General features: G+C 37.7%; 1 protein-coding gene and 1 long non-coding RNA gene across 4 annotated transcripts; both read right to left on the bottom strand.

Moving 5' to 3' along the window:
• Nucleotides 1-806: 806 nt before the first annotated feature.
• On the bottom strand, nucleotides 807-5,139 carry LOC148727877 (uncharacterized). Of its 3 annotated transcripts, XR_016002347.1 has the most exons (4): nucleotides 4,876-5,139; nucleotides 4,365-4,438; nucleotides 3,043-3,133; nucleotides 807-2,514 (listed from the first exon to the last, which is right to left on the bottom strand). It is a non-coding gene; the product is annotated as an uncharacterized LOC148727877 (long non-coding RNA). The 3 variants fall into 3 exon arrangements; XR_016002346.1 differs by having other exon boundaries at nucleotides 4,365-5,139; XR_016002348.1 differs by having other exon boundaries at nucleotides 807-4,170.
• An 8,280-nt stretch (nucleotides 5,140-13,419) lies between these two features.
• Nucleotides 13,420-14,893, bottom strand: LOC148727876 (uncharacterized). Its single transcript, XM_088762796.1, has 2 exons — nucleotides 14,745-14,893; nucleotides 13,420-14,645 (listed from the first exon to the last, which is right to left on the bottom strand). Exons 1-2 carry the CDS (start codon nucleotides 14,853-14,855, stop codon nucleotides 13,581-13,583), a joined length of 1,176 nt encoding a protein of 391 aa, XP_088618922.1. The 5' UTR covers nucleotides 14,856-14,893; the 3' UTR covers nucleotides 13,420-13,580.
• Nucleotides 14,894-15,251: the final 358 nt, after the last annotated feature.

The raw sequence follows: 15,251 nt of genomic DNA, 5'->3' as shown, positions 1-15,251 counted from the left end.
GCTATTGCCAAGGAATCAGTCGGACTAAATTAAATGCGAACGGATTTATGGGATAATAAGGATCTCTGGATGCGCTTTGTAGAAAGCTGTGCCTCAGATTTACATGCATAAAACATTTTAGTCTTTGCACTGTGTTAGTCACTCAGTTGCAATATGTTTGCAGGAGAGAAGATATTGAAGAAGTTAACATGACCTATTAGAAGTACTGGAATGGGGAATGCGGGTATGCAAGGATTTTTTCGCACAATATTTTGTGAAAATATTTTCTGACTAATTTATTGGGAAAATTTTAAAAATGTACTCGGCAGGAAGGCACATACCCACAGCCTATATTAGGGAGCATCTTTTACCCCTTCTCCACACAGATTTACATACAGCTCTCTAATAACTTTTTGTTTCTTAAATTATGTTTTTTTTCATATTTTATTTTTCAAAGAGCTGGGACCACCTGATTTTGAAGTAGCTGAAAATGAGGCTATAAAGCTGAAGGTACAGGTGTGTTTGATTCATATTTCCATCTTTATTAGGGTAGCCAAGGGGGGAACCAGATTCCTTTTCACAGACCAAATTTTTTAAAAATTCACGTGTCACATTCAAAAGGAACAACTTCAAATCTGCCTTTGTGTGTACTACATTTCAAGAAAATCTGCAGGTTTTCACTAAATGAGTCACACAGGTCATGTGTGGTCAGGTGGTAAATCATGCTTCTTCTTTGGTGACCCGGTCTCCGTACTTAGAACCTTGCAGATCAGTACGCTATCCAAGAAGCACATCATGAGGGTAGACATTTTAACTTATCAGCCAGAGAGTGTTTGCTTGATTTTATTTTACTACAAAATTGTGTTACCCAGAGTACTGACAAAAGGAAAATAAAAAAAACTATAGGTGTGAGCTTTACAAAGACATCTTGCCAGCCTACAAGGAAAGCTGAATTATTAGAAAATTATCATCATGATGATTCAAAGAATCTCAATGACATGGTCCAGTTCACTATTAATGAGATCCATTGAGAGAAATTTAATTACTCAGACAGTCATTTGTGTTTTTGTATTTCTTTTGACCAGTTGGTTCATCACAGTTCAGAGCTCAACATGAATTACTTGAGGCCTCTTCAACTTTTTAGAATTTTACTGATTTGATATCTCAGGTTGGTGGAAAGTGTCTATTTTGTATTCCAAATTACCGGTATTGTTGATTTACTATTTTTTTTTAACAGTGAGAGGTTTCAACCACCAAATGGTTTTTTTGAAATACTTAAGTCACCTTTGAATTGGGATTATGATTTCTACTGATACCTTAAAAAATTATTTTCAAAGGCTTCTGATACGAATTTTTCATTTTCCTTTAACAGAATGTAGCTGATGTCTTGCAACAATAATAAGCGACTGCAAAAGACAGGATTGACTGAAAAACATCTGTTAGGTTGATACCTTGAAGAAATAACCTTCAAGAAAAAGTCATCAGTTTAAACTATATAAACCATTTAGCCATACAGACATCTTTAAGTACTCTTTTTGGCACAGACATATCGACACATGGAACAGTTTACCATCATCAGTAGTTGAACTTGACTCAATTAATGCTTTTAAGAAAGCTCTCAAATCAACATTTTTTAACTAGGTCTATGACTAAAAATTAAATTATTCTATGTATTATACATTATTTAGTTATAATCTTAAACAAAATAGTTATCTTCAGATATGTCTTCTTTTTTTTTTATATTTTATATTTATATAGATATATGCCTGTATGTAAAATGTTTCAGTATGTATATGTATATTGCATAGTATTAAATTTTTATATCTGGGGTATAGTTTACAATGAGGATTAAGTTCCTCCCTTCTATAACCCTTTTTTAATAATAATATGTTATATGTTATTATTTAAATAAAGTTGTTATATATATATATATATAAACAGTTAAAATTAATATTGACTTCTAAACACACAGTCTGATAATGATGATGACGAAAATGAGAATAATGAAGATGGCATTGATGACAATGACAATACTGATGACCATGAAACTTGTAAAATTGATCCTAGGAAAGGTTTGCTTCACCTTTTACAGGGGTTTTATTAATGTTTTCAGGAGGAGGGTAACTGGTTTTCACAGGCAGGCAAAACTTTTTGAACTAAACTTCTTTATAACAAAGATAAACCTTCCCCCAGATTGTTAACCCAGGTGGGCAAAACCATCCTTACAACCTGTCAATTTGGCCGGTGCCTGGCCCTTAATGAAACCCCTGCTTTTAAGATTTAGGTTCTGCCAAATATTTCTTGCTTGTTCACTCTCAAGACCTAATGCACATTTTAACATTAAATGGTGAAAGTGAGATAATATTACCCAGTTCTTGTGTCACCTTCTCAGCTGTTCACAAGAATTTAGTGTTCTCCACTATTTCTATCGCCTTCACACTTGTGCACGGAAATGAGTATGTAGCTATCAAGATACCATAGGGTAGACTGCACACTATGATTCCAGATCTGTTATAGTGTGACGTTGCATATACACTGAAGTAACAGAACAGAAAAACATCTATCAATAACACGAGTAATGGGGTGAATCAGTGGAAAACAAATCACACCAAAAAAAAAAAAAACATTTGGGGGTATTGTTAAATTTTATCTATGAACATGACTTCAAGTTGGCTATCTGAAAATTTGCAGTCTGTAATCATTATAATGGTAAATACATAAATAAATAAAATAAATAACTTTATTTAACAATGGAAGCACTTTACAGTCTTAGACTGAGAAACCTGTGACTTTCACATGGTATTATGGCCTACAAATGGTAGAGTTGGTGTAAAATTGTAACTCGATGAAATCACGCAGTCTGGGAAGCTTAGAGCTCACCAAGCTGGTAATAAAAGTATATTACAAATATCTTCCTCTATGTCTAGATACACCTGTGTAACACCCCAAATATAAAGTACATATCGCGGACACAGGGAATGGGTCCAAAAAAAAAGGAACAAATACATTTAGCATTTGACAGATATTCCTTCCTCTCAACTCAGCAAGGATAATTCACATTACCTACAAAAATTCTTTCTGTAGATAATGTATTTAATCTCTGGATCACCATTTGCTGTTTGCAGAATAAATCCCTTTTGGCAAACAGCAGAGACTGTAGGAAAATGAAAGAAGGATCAAGCACGATTTATTTCTGTTTAAAAAGGGGAGCTTAAAGTTACCAAAAGCAACCTGAAACCTCAAAGGCAGGTTAAAACCGCACCCCACAACATTGCGAGGCAGTTGATTGCAGTTATGTTTTGATGATTCTGTGAAAATATAAATACCCCTCCCTGCAGGTGTTTATGACTTCCATCATACCTTCAGAACTGTGATTTCAAATTCTAGTTTGGCTGATTAAAACTATTTACAAAACATTCCCTGTGAAAGTGGGCCACCTGGATATTAACTTGGTTCACTGTGAATCTCTCACTTCTCTCTGGCCTCTAAGTGTTCAGTTAAATTTAGACAGTGATGTTTTTTCCTTTGTTTTTTCCTTTTTTGTTTGCGTTAAGTTTCGTGACATACATAAGTTGGAGTTTGGTCACGTTTTTCGGCTGTAGCTTCCTCACACGTGTTTTTATCGATGAGCCCTTGTGGACTGTAAACTCTTCTTTTCGTCACTTTGGTTCACACAAAATGCAAAATTTCGATTGACGCTTGTTTTAGGTATTCATTATGTTTATTTGTTGTTCTTGTTTGTTTTCTTTCTCAGTTTTCACCATTTTGTAACTGTTTTCATGACGTTTGTACTATTGATTGCGATCGTTGAAAATTAAAGAATTTACGGGATAAACATGTCGAAGTTTCATGCCATCCCCAATGCTAAGCGAGAAACTTTGCAGATTATGATAAACAAAGTGTTTCTCCAACTTCCTGCCCTGCTATATCTCACCTTATAGTTGTGTCATACCTTTCCCACACCCCTCCCATGCCCCTCCCACACCCCTCCCACTCTACTCCCATTTCTCTCCCAACCCTTTCAGCTCCCTATTTCCTTGGGGTCCCATTTCACTATTCTACTAAATCTCCTAAGCTGAATCAGGGAAACATCCTGTAGGTAGCCTTTACTTTCTTCATATTAGAAAAACAGAACATATCTTGTTCTTCAGATGTTGTGGTAAAGATAACAAGAAACTGGGTATAGTATTTCTGCAAAAATCACAAAAATCTCACATCAAAACAATATCAAGCGGACAAGTGATGAGAAAAAAAGAAAAATATTACTTAATTAAGAAAATTATTAGTTAATCCAATACCAAATTCTCATAGGCTAAGATCATAAGAATTGTTTGAAAGACAGCAAGGAGAATTCCTCAAAGATCTTGGAATTAAAAAGGGTTGACCTTGACCTCCTGCACAACAGTCCAGCGCACTATCCATTGGGGTAACTGGCCGGCAGACATCCACAAACCTTTCACTTCCAAAGATAATCAGAATTAAAATCCTATTGCAATAACACTTTACACCTTGATACCAGTATGCAAATTCTCCCAAACTGTTCTCTTTACATTTCCTAATCTGCTGACAAGGAGAATTTGTTTACCAATCAAGAGCTCCTTGATTAGTAATCATTTCCTTTGTTCTGATGACCTTATTGATTGATTCAGGGCTGATATTGTAAGGAGAAATTCAATGCTAGTTTCTCTTAGAAGTCAAAGGGTTAAGGACTCATACAGAGAAGCAGTGAGAACTAAGAAAAAGACCTAATTTGTAGGGGATACTGCTTTGATGCAATACCAAATCCTCAGGATTGACTTATAAAGAAACAAATTGTCATCAATTAGGAGAATTAGCTCCATAGTAATATAAGAATAAAGCATTTTAAAAATACAGGCAAAATATAGCAATTTTTACCTGATTTAGGTCTTTGAGGTTCCCACATGAGTAGATTGAATCACCCTGTTTGGTCAGGACAACCACACCATCAAGAACGTTGCCAACAAACAGATGTTCTGTGGATGTATATTACCGTATTTTATGTTTAAATGTATTTAAACATAAATGTCCAGTCACTATCCATTGTCAGTATCCAAAATAAATGTATTTAAACATAAATAAGTTTTCTTCATTACTAAAGCCCATAACGATGGAAATTTTACGTAAAACTCGAACGATACATAAACGTTTGCTTAGTAACCATGCAATAAAAACAGAGGGAAGTCTGGACACCACAGTTCATGTTCCGCATGCAAGTCATGAAAGGCAACGAAACGGTCGGCCATTTACCTCGCGAGTTCTCCCGAATAGCGTGGTATTTTCTCGCACGTCATGGAGAGATCAGTGTTGAAGTGATCGGTCGAAGACGACATTGTAAGCAGCTATGCGGAGGAATGGAGATTCCATGCCAGTTGGAGTTTAGCTGCTCAAACAAAGTGCAGATGAAACGCTTGAAGCAACTGCTGGCGAGCAAGATTCGGGTTTAAACCTGAAGATACAAACGGCTCTTTTAGGAGCCACCACTTTTACCGAAAGCAATGATCAACAACAGGTTTCAAAATGGTGTGTCTTTATTTACTGAAGATTTTTAGCGCTATTTGTGACCCCATACTAGCCAGTGTACTCCCTCTGAAAGCAATGGTCTCGTGTATAAGCCGCACCTGCGATTTTGAGCCCAAAATTTCGGGAAAAAAGTGCGGCTTATACACGAGTAAATACGGTATGTTTAAATGAGAAATGAGACAAAGTTCAGTATCCACATATGGTGCTCTGGTTTAAATCTGATCCTTAGAGATGGACTTCTATCGATCAACACAATTGTGTGGCCAGGACTTGGAGTTAAACTATGTTCAGGAGCATTTTTCAACACCAATCCTGTCTAGATACCATTAACTTGTACTAAAAACAGTATTTCATGCATTCAGATTTTAAAAGGGAAAAGTTCAATATGCGTGACATATTAATTTTGGGCTTTATCGCACAGCAAGTACAAACCCTCTTGCCTCCCTCGTATAGTGTCTTGTCTGGATTGCTGGTCCTAGCAGTAAGCAGGATGTTTGTCATACATGATGAAGCTATTTAATGCCAGGGTCTGATTGCAAAACATGCAGTTCCTTAGCTGCAAATCAGAAATAGCTAGAGCACTGCTGACACAAAACAGTTTGGCCATGGTGCCTATTAATACTCTTCGCTCAGACGAAGGGTTAACGCTCGTAACGTCATCTTTTAAACTCTTTATGGTGGCCACTTAACATTATCAACTTAGTTGATAAAACCAAATTACCAATTAATACTTAACATTATCAACTTGGTTGATATTATCAAATTACCAATTAATACTCTGTTCTGTGTAGCGTCTAAAACAAAGTTGTTGGGGGTTCAAAGCAGGAAAGGTGATTTAGCTCTGAAGCGAGGTTTTGAAAGTTGTTTCATTCGCGTTGCCAGAACTGTGTATCGTTAGAAAAAAATTGTAAACAGCGAACATCACAAAACAATATGAAACAAATACCTGAGACGAACTCACTCCAGACCTCCCCTGATTGCATCTATTAACCTCTTCTTTCTTGGCCTTACCCTTCCCTTAGTTCATCTGAAGCACTTAACGCTTAATCTATGTTAATATTTTTGTTAGCAGAACAAATATCAATCGGCTAGAAGAGGAAAACTCAAGGTTATGTTGTTATCGACAGGCATTCCTATCACATAAGTTACCAGTCTCTTTCAGAATTTCATTGGTTCGCAGCTTCTCGTAGCCGAAAAGGAGCCGAAAGGACAGGGGGCCCAGACAAGCGACAAGTCTGGTTGTTCCATTCGAAATATAAAGGAATGTATGGGAGAATATTGAAGAGTCTTATTATCATTAACTTGTATCATGAAATGTCTGAGTTAAAGCTCAAAATAAGTGTAAACCTACCTCATTTGCTGAGTATTGTCGTTTCTGTGGCTCTAAATGGCGAATTTCAGCGATTTGGTGGGTTTTGCGTCGACTGTTACTATACGTTCTAAGAAGTAACAGTCGACGCAAAACCCACCAAATCGCTCAAATTCGCCATTTAGAGCCACAGAAACGACAATACACAGCAAGTGAGGTAGGTTTACATTTATTTTGAGCTTTAACTCAGACATTTCATGATATAAGTTTACGATAATAAGACTCTTCAATATTCTCCCATATTCTCTCATACATTTAACAATTATTCCACGAGCGCGCGTTGGATATGAGATGATAAATAGCCAACGAGGTGCGTAGCGCCGAGTTGGCTATAATCATCTCATATCCAACAAGCGCGAGTGGAATAATTGTTTTATTAAAAACGTTAAATTAAATTATTAAATTTTATTAAATTTTTAGCTCCCTTTTAATTTCAAGCTGCCACGTACGCTTACCATATTTGTAGATTATAGTATATTGGCTGATATACCATAATGGCTAAGCCAATAAAAAGTCTTGAATTGCATTATCCAATGATTTAGTTTTTTATAATCAATATTCTCCCATACATTAACGATCAACCCGAGAAATGTTGACAAAGACAACGATAATCAAAATTTTTCTGTTCACGGTCCTACTATTAAGAGAATGGGGGAAATACGGCTTTTAGGAGTTCAAATCGATGAAAAAATGAGTTTTACTAGTCATATCAGTAATCTATGCTCTAAGGCCAGTCAAAAGTAGGGGTCCTAGTGCGGCTACGCAATTTGATACCCTGTAATGCTAAGCTATCACTCACAGGTCTTCAATTCTGCCCCATCTAAGACATCTAACCTACTGCCATCTAGTATGCCACTTTTGTAATGCATTGGATCGGAGAAGGCTTGAGCGGATTCAGGAGCGAGCACTTAGGGCGGTGTACAAAACTAGATCAGCGTCCTATTAAGAACTGCTAAGTCGCGCCAAACTACCGATGTTGAACAATCGGCGCCTACAAGACATTGCCACTTTGATGTTTAAAGTTAAGCACAGTCTCGTACCTGAGAATATTTCTGACTTATTTAATATAAAGAACACTCAGTATAATTCACGGAACAGTGACTTCGAACTACCAAGGTTCGAAACTGTAAGATTTGGTAGGAATTCTATTAAATATACCTCTCATCTGGTCGAAGTTACCAAGACACCTAAGAACGATAGAAACTCTAAATTCGTTCAAGAAGAACATAGGAAAAGTCGACCTTTCAACTATCGTTGAAATTTAAAACTTAACTAAATAACTTTATCATTTCTTTAATTATCTACTGTAAATAACTATTATCTACATATGTAAATGTATTTGACTTTTAAATTTTTTTAGTGTCCCCCATTAGCTTATAGCTAAAAACATAGACACTTAAATAAAGTTTTTCATTCATTCATTCATTCCCTTATATTTCGAATAAACAACCAGACTCGTCGCTTGTCTGGGCTCCCTGTGGGGAATTCATGGGTGGAATTTTCCTTTCACCAGGGCATCTGATCAATTACCATCACGCCACAAGAACAATAGATTATAGATGTTTCTTTGGTCGGTGCGTAACTTTCGTCGCTTTCCTAACACTGAGAACAAGTTTTAAAATGAATTTGAGTAGTAATCGCGGATTTCGTGAATATATATTTAATTTACGGTAGTCAGCCTCTTTGTGCACCGGCAAGACTTCTGACATTTTAAATTGAGTTTCAAGATAGGTAAATGGCAGCTTTCCATCTACTTAACTGAAGACTAACCGCCATATCGATGAAGGTCTACGATAAATGTTTGTTACGCGAACAGCATCTTTTTTAACATAAAAAGAAACATGAACGGTACATCTTGCTGTTTTCTGATCGATGTTCCTTCGTGGGTGTGAGATAAAGTTTGTGTTCGAATCCAAAGTCACAACTGAAAAAGGGAGAAGAAATATTTTGAAAAAATATCATGACAATCACTCGTTACGGAAACAATAAATTTTTTAAACTTGTCGCGTGGTTGCTGAGATATCTTTCAAACTTTCACAATGAATGGGTAAAACTAAGAAAAGCACATTACGAGATTTTCCCAAAGTCTTTAACTCCAAAGTATTTATTATGTTTGTTGTGCGTCATCGCTTCCAATTTCTTGGATTACGACGTACTGCGCAACACGAGAGTTTCACTTGAGATCAGGAATTGTGTGATAACACGTAATTTTTTAAATAGTTTAGAAACGAAGGGAAATTTCCCTTCGAATGCAAGCTCGAGCGCATCTGACCTATGACCGTCACGCCATATTTGTTTCCAAAAACAACGGTTTGACTGCTTCGAGGCATAAGTTAATTTCAGTTGCGTTTCTAACACTGATGGCCGTTTAATAATTAATTTCAAGTTCTAGTTATTCGATTTGTGCATGATTCATAACGCTAATCAGCCTCATCATGCGCTGTCAAGACTTTTGACAATTTACTGAACTTGAATTTCAAGGTAGGTCGTAGTTAATTGAGTTGACTGGTTATGAAGCTCGGCGAAGAACGAAGGACTATGTCTTTGTTTACATTTTTAAAGGTCACGTGACAATGACCGTGCACACATTTTCAAGATGGCGTCGCTTGCCTGTGCGCGTGTTCTCGAACGGTGAAAGCTTAAAGTTAATTTAGAGCGTATTGGAAAAGATTTATTGGTCACACAGGTGTTGAACAGTTAGAGAAGTAGTTTGTGTTTGTGTATTGCGAAATGCCTGGCGATAACTGTGCGGTTTTCGGCTGTGGCTCGTGAAGAAGGACGAAAGGAATCGGGATTTGGAAGCTGCCTTTCCCGAGAAACGACGAGTACAAGAAGTGGAGACTGGAGTGGCTAAATGAGATATAGAAGACTCGTGAAGTTGATAGCGATTTCCAGAAACAGATTGATGGTGACAGAGTTTATACATGCGAGAAGCACTTCGTTCCTGAGGACATAGAGATATGTAAGTAATGCCAAATGATAAACAAGTTGATCGTAACATGACAACATAGTGGGGTAGCTTGTTGTTCTTTTGGGCTTCATTCTAATGATCTTTCTTACTTTTCCAGTTCAAACGGCGAAAATGACAAAGAAGAAACCAATGTTTGGGGCTCTACCTGTTCGGAACATGCCAAAGAGAAGCCACGAAACGGACAAGACGACTCGAAGACCGCCAAAAGTTGTAGTGACTGTCGAGGAGACTACTAGTTGTTCCAGATACTACAAGAATTTTAGAGACCTGTGTAAACGTGTCAAGTCCCTCAAAAATCTCAGTGAGTGGACTCAACAAGAACTCGAGGACAGGATTGTCTTAAAGAAAATTCTGCCTTCGTTACAGATTCCAGAGCTCGAAATAGTAATCGATGACAGCCTCGGTTTTACTATTCTTGTTTACGGATGGCTTCTACCTGAAGACCATGAACTTTACACTAAAAACTTTAGGTCCATAAACAACATTACAGCATCGGACCTTGTGAAACATGTGGAACGTTGTTTGATTTGCCCTGGAGTAGAGACGAATGTATTTACTGGAAATGTGTTGCCCCATATAATTCCCAGGGTTGTGGATCCCTTGTCCATTGACAGAGAAGACAACAACTTGGATTCGTTTCCAAACAAGCAATACTGGAGGTCTCGTGGTTGTTCTGTTCTGTGTCATGCTGATGAGCAGTATTGCAGCAGCTGTTCGCAATATCTCCATGCTAGTGACCTATCAAAGAAAGCAAAGCAACGAAAGCTAGCAGAACCTGCAAACATCAAGGCTCCAGTGTCGAAAACTGCACCAGAGCGTATTAAACTGACCCTGCAGAATCAGAGGCTAAGATGTGCAGATCTTGAACGGCAACTGGACGAAATGAGAACTGAACTTACTAAATCAAGTGTAGAGGTTGACCCTGAGTTGAGTGATGATTTTGCCACTATTCTTGGGAAATCAGATGTTACTCCTTTTATGAATCTCTTTTGGCAACAACAGAAGAAATTGTTTTCGAGCAGCCCTACTGGTGTGAGGTATCATCCGATGATAATCCGCTACTGTTTATCTCTTGCTGCAAAGTCGCCATCCTGCTACGAAGAACTACGCAGAAGTAAAATCCTCGTTCTACCGAGCCAGCGTACCCTCAAGGACTACCGCAACTGTATCAGACCTACAAGGGGATTTAATGAGAATGTGATCGAGGAGCTGAAAGGCCAGACAGACTCCTACTTTGATGTTCAGCGGTATGTTGTGTTGTTATTTGACGAAATGAAGGTCATGTCCAATCTAGTGTTCGACAAAGTTACAGGAGAACTCATCGGTTATGTTGACCTTGGCGACCCAGAAGTTAACTTTGGATTGTTAAAGAAAGTTGATGAGCTTGCAACACATGCTCTGGCTTTCCTCATCAGAGGGGTCTGCACACAGTTGAAGTTCAACCTTGCATACTTTGCTACTAATGGTGTTACAGCTGACCAGTTGATGCCACTCTTCTGGGAAGCTGTAGGCATACTGGAGATGACATGTAACCTGTGGGTGATTGGCACAACTTCTGATGGCGCATCTCCTAACAGAAGGTTCTATAGAATGCATGAAGATCTGGATGGCAATGCTGGGAAAGATGTTTGCTACCGTACGACCAACTTGTATGCTCCGCACAGATACATCTATTTCTTCTCAGATGCTCCTCATCTCATGAAGACCACAAGAAATTGTCTACACCATTCTGGTTCTGGAAAATGTTCTAGGTAATTATAATAATATCATGACTTAAAGGACTGTTCATGCTGATGTCATCCATTGTTATTAATGTGCCAACATTCCATTCCAGCTACATTTGAATTTGAATGAAAATACAGTCGAACCCCTATTAAGCAGCCACCTTCGGGGACCTGTCAAGTGGCTGCTTAATAGGGTTGGCCGCTTAACAGGGGTTTCATTTACAGTATTATACTGACAACAAATTTGGGACTTTGATAACTGGCCGCTTAACAGGGGGTGGCCGCTTAATAGGGGTTTGACTGTATATATAACACTAAAAATTCTCAGATGCTCTGAAAAAGATGAGTCAGAAAATTCACATCTATTTTTCTACTCTATTTTTTATATTTATTATTTTATTTTTATTAAAGCATATATTATTTTGTAAGATATAAAATAATTTTTATGTCACTTTTTGACTGATTGCTATTTATTTGGTTTCCCCAGGTATATGTGGAATGATGGCCTATATGTTTTATGGCAGCACATAGCACAACTGTACTACCAAGATGCAGAGAATGGGTTGAAGCTTTTACCCAAGATCACCTACGAGCACATCAAACTCAGCTCCTACTCTTGCATGCGAGTCAATTTGGCTGCTCAGGTTCTAAGCGCAACAGTGGCAGCAGTGATGACGGCCTACAGCACCCCTGATACAGCGGCGACTGCAAGATTGTGTAAGATGATGGATCAATTCTTCGATTGCCTTAATGTTCGCAGTACTACTGAGCATCTGAGAAAGAGAAAGCCACTCCTTGCACCATACACATCCATTGATGACCCAAGATTTCTGTGGCTTGAGGGAGATTTCCTTGATTATCTAAGTGCCTGGAAGGAGAGCACAAAAGACAGACCGGGGAACTTCACACAGAATGCAAGAAGCAGGATGTTCTTATCATGGCAGACGCACGAAGGCCTTAAGATAACCACCCATTCAGTTGTTGAAGCAACAAGGTTTCTGTTGAACGAAGGCATGGACTTTGTGCTAACTGAAAGGTTCTGCCAGGATCCTGCAGAGGAGTATTTTGGCAACCAAAGAAAGCTGGGCAGAAGGAGTGACAATCCTGATATCAGAATGTTTGGCTACAATGATAACACAATCAGGATGCAGCGAGCAATTTCATGCCAGTCTGGGAATACACGCGGTCGAAAAGATAAGAACAGAGCATGGGATAACATTTCTAATGACCCTCTACCCAAAAGGGGTAAACAGTAATTATGTAGATTTTCTAAAACCATGCAAGATATCATTACTATTGACACAAAATGCTTTACAAATATATAAATATGTATAGGTAATCGCATGATTTTGAGTGCAATTTTGAATAACTACGCGCAAGTAAATTTTTAACTAACAAAATTGCACAAGCGAGTGCAATTTGTAGACTTTGAAAAATTTACGAGTGCTTATTTATTCCAAATTGCACGAAAAAAACATGCGATTACTTGTTAATAATATACATACAAAAATTTAATTTCAACTTTCTGCACTCAATTTCAACTTTCTGCACTGTTTGGGATTATTTGACATGCTCTAAGCCAATTAGCATGCAGACATTTTTGCAGGTATATTATTAAGCCTGAAACAATAATTTTGCCTCAAAAATATTGCATTTTCATACTTGCATTAGCATTCAGTCTTAATTTGCAGTATTCAGTGGTTTGTTTAACTTGAATGGTCAATGCCTCTTTGTAATTGTTAAAGAAACAAGCATGCCAGTTGCATTATATGGTAGCAGTAATAACTGTTAAATATATATATATTATTGAAGATTCAGAATAAAATATCCAAAGCTTGAAACCTGTGTTTGTCATATTAAATTATTTTGGTGCTTGATCAGTCCATAGTTATTGACTATGTTATACATCATGATAGGGTATTTACATTCAACACATGCCGTGTAAGATAACAGCAACTTTAACAATTCAATATTATTCAAAAATTTTAAAACTGATCTAAGGTTGTCTTTCTTTTCCACAATCGTTACTGGCTCTCGTGATTTCCTTCCGAAGTGCTTTAGCCTTAACTTGCTTTGCTTTCATTTTATGTTTCTGTATCACATCTTTGGCAAAAGAAAAGGAACGTACTCTCACAAATAAGCTAACAATATTTTGTAATACGTCCTTGCCAACATTCTTACAGATGACCAGTTCAGAATCAGACACCAATGTGTTGTATGCTGAAACTGTTGCAACATCATTAATAGACTTCATTATGATACTGTTGATGTCAATACTCTGTAAGCCAGACTTTGCTGTGGCAGCCCTAAAATAGTTTTCTGTTCTTAAAAATATTGTTTGAGCACTTTTTGTGATACTCCACAAACCCCCACGATTCAAACAGTTAATGAGTTTCTGAGTGTCTTTAACATTTTCAGCCTCATCTTTACATTTCCCAGCCTTCAGTAAAGAAATCGCTTGTTCACTTTCTGCTGATTTAGAGATCTTTGAATTGACATGCTTGTTATGTAACTTATGAAGCACATAACCTCCAAGGTATTGCAGCCCAGCCATTTCTTGCTCTAATAATGGAACATTTGTAGCTTCTAAATTAGGAGTACTCGTATCAGCCTTCCCTTTACTGTATGATAACATACGATCAGCAACTTTGGTAGATAGCAGTGTAGCTGCATTTCGTGACAATCCCTCGAAATACTTCATGGCATTCAGTGGCACAGCTGAGTAGAACTTTGTGTAGAACTTTTCAGCATCTCCATTTTTAACTAAACCTTCATAAGTCTTTCGGAGTTCACAGAATTCCAATGTTTGTTCCCCAAGTTTTACAAAAACATACGATCTAAGCTCGTCCCTTAAGCCTTTTGGGAAAACCTTGTTATCAGCGAGTTTGAGCTTCACTTCGTCGACCATATTTGCCAAGATTTCAGCCGTAAAAGTCTCGCTTTTTTCTTCATCCTGTCTCGCAGAGTCTTCTTGGTGCTTTAGGGATGTGTGCCTTTTCAGACCTCCCTTGCTCTTGTACGTTTTCTTGCAAAGGTCGCAGATTAGTCGGCTGTTTTGGACCTATTCACGAAAGCACATATATTTCGAGATTAGAACTGACCCGCTTTATAAGTCCAAAGTTGCCCTTATAAAGAATTATCAAACACTGTTATATCTTACCTCATTTACTGCTTCACTAAATTGCTCTTGCACAACTTCTTCAGCCTCTAGTATATCAATAATGGCATCGAAATCGTCTCCGAATAAAAAGAGATCGTTCACGTCCGCCATGTTGTTTTGGAATGTGCACGGTCAATGTCACGTGACGGACTAAAGCAACATAAACTCAGGCGCCTTTGTTCTCTCCTTTGTTCTTCGCCGAGCTTCATAACCAGTCCCCTCAATTAACTATGGGTAGGTTGATAACATTTTTGCAATATACTTACTCAGCAAGACTAACTACCAAATCGATGATATAGGTTTGCTGGACAAACGGCATCTTTCATGACACGACAAGAAATATCGCTGCATCTTGTCGTTTTCTGACAGCCTTTGTTAGTCGCTACGACCTGAGATGTATTACGTGCTTTTAAAAACAGTCACAACAGAAATGTAAAACACCATATCAATGGAGGTCTGTGATAAATTAAAATCTTCAATCATTGCGGAAGTTTTTCGCGTAGTTAG

The sequence above is a fragment of the Stylophora pistillata genome, chromosome 6 (assembly GCF_964205215.1).
Source record: "Stylophora pistillata chromosome 6, jaStyPist1.2, whole genome shotgun sequence".
NCBI lineage: Eukaryota > Metazoa > Cnidaria > Anthozoa > Scleractinia > Pocilloporidae > Stylophora > Stylophora pistillata.
The sequence above is the reverse complement of the archived record's forward strand: the minus strand, read 5'-3'. Positions and strand labels throughout refer to the sequence as shown.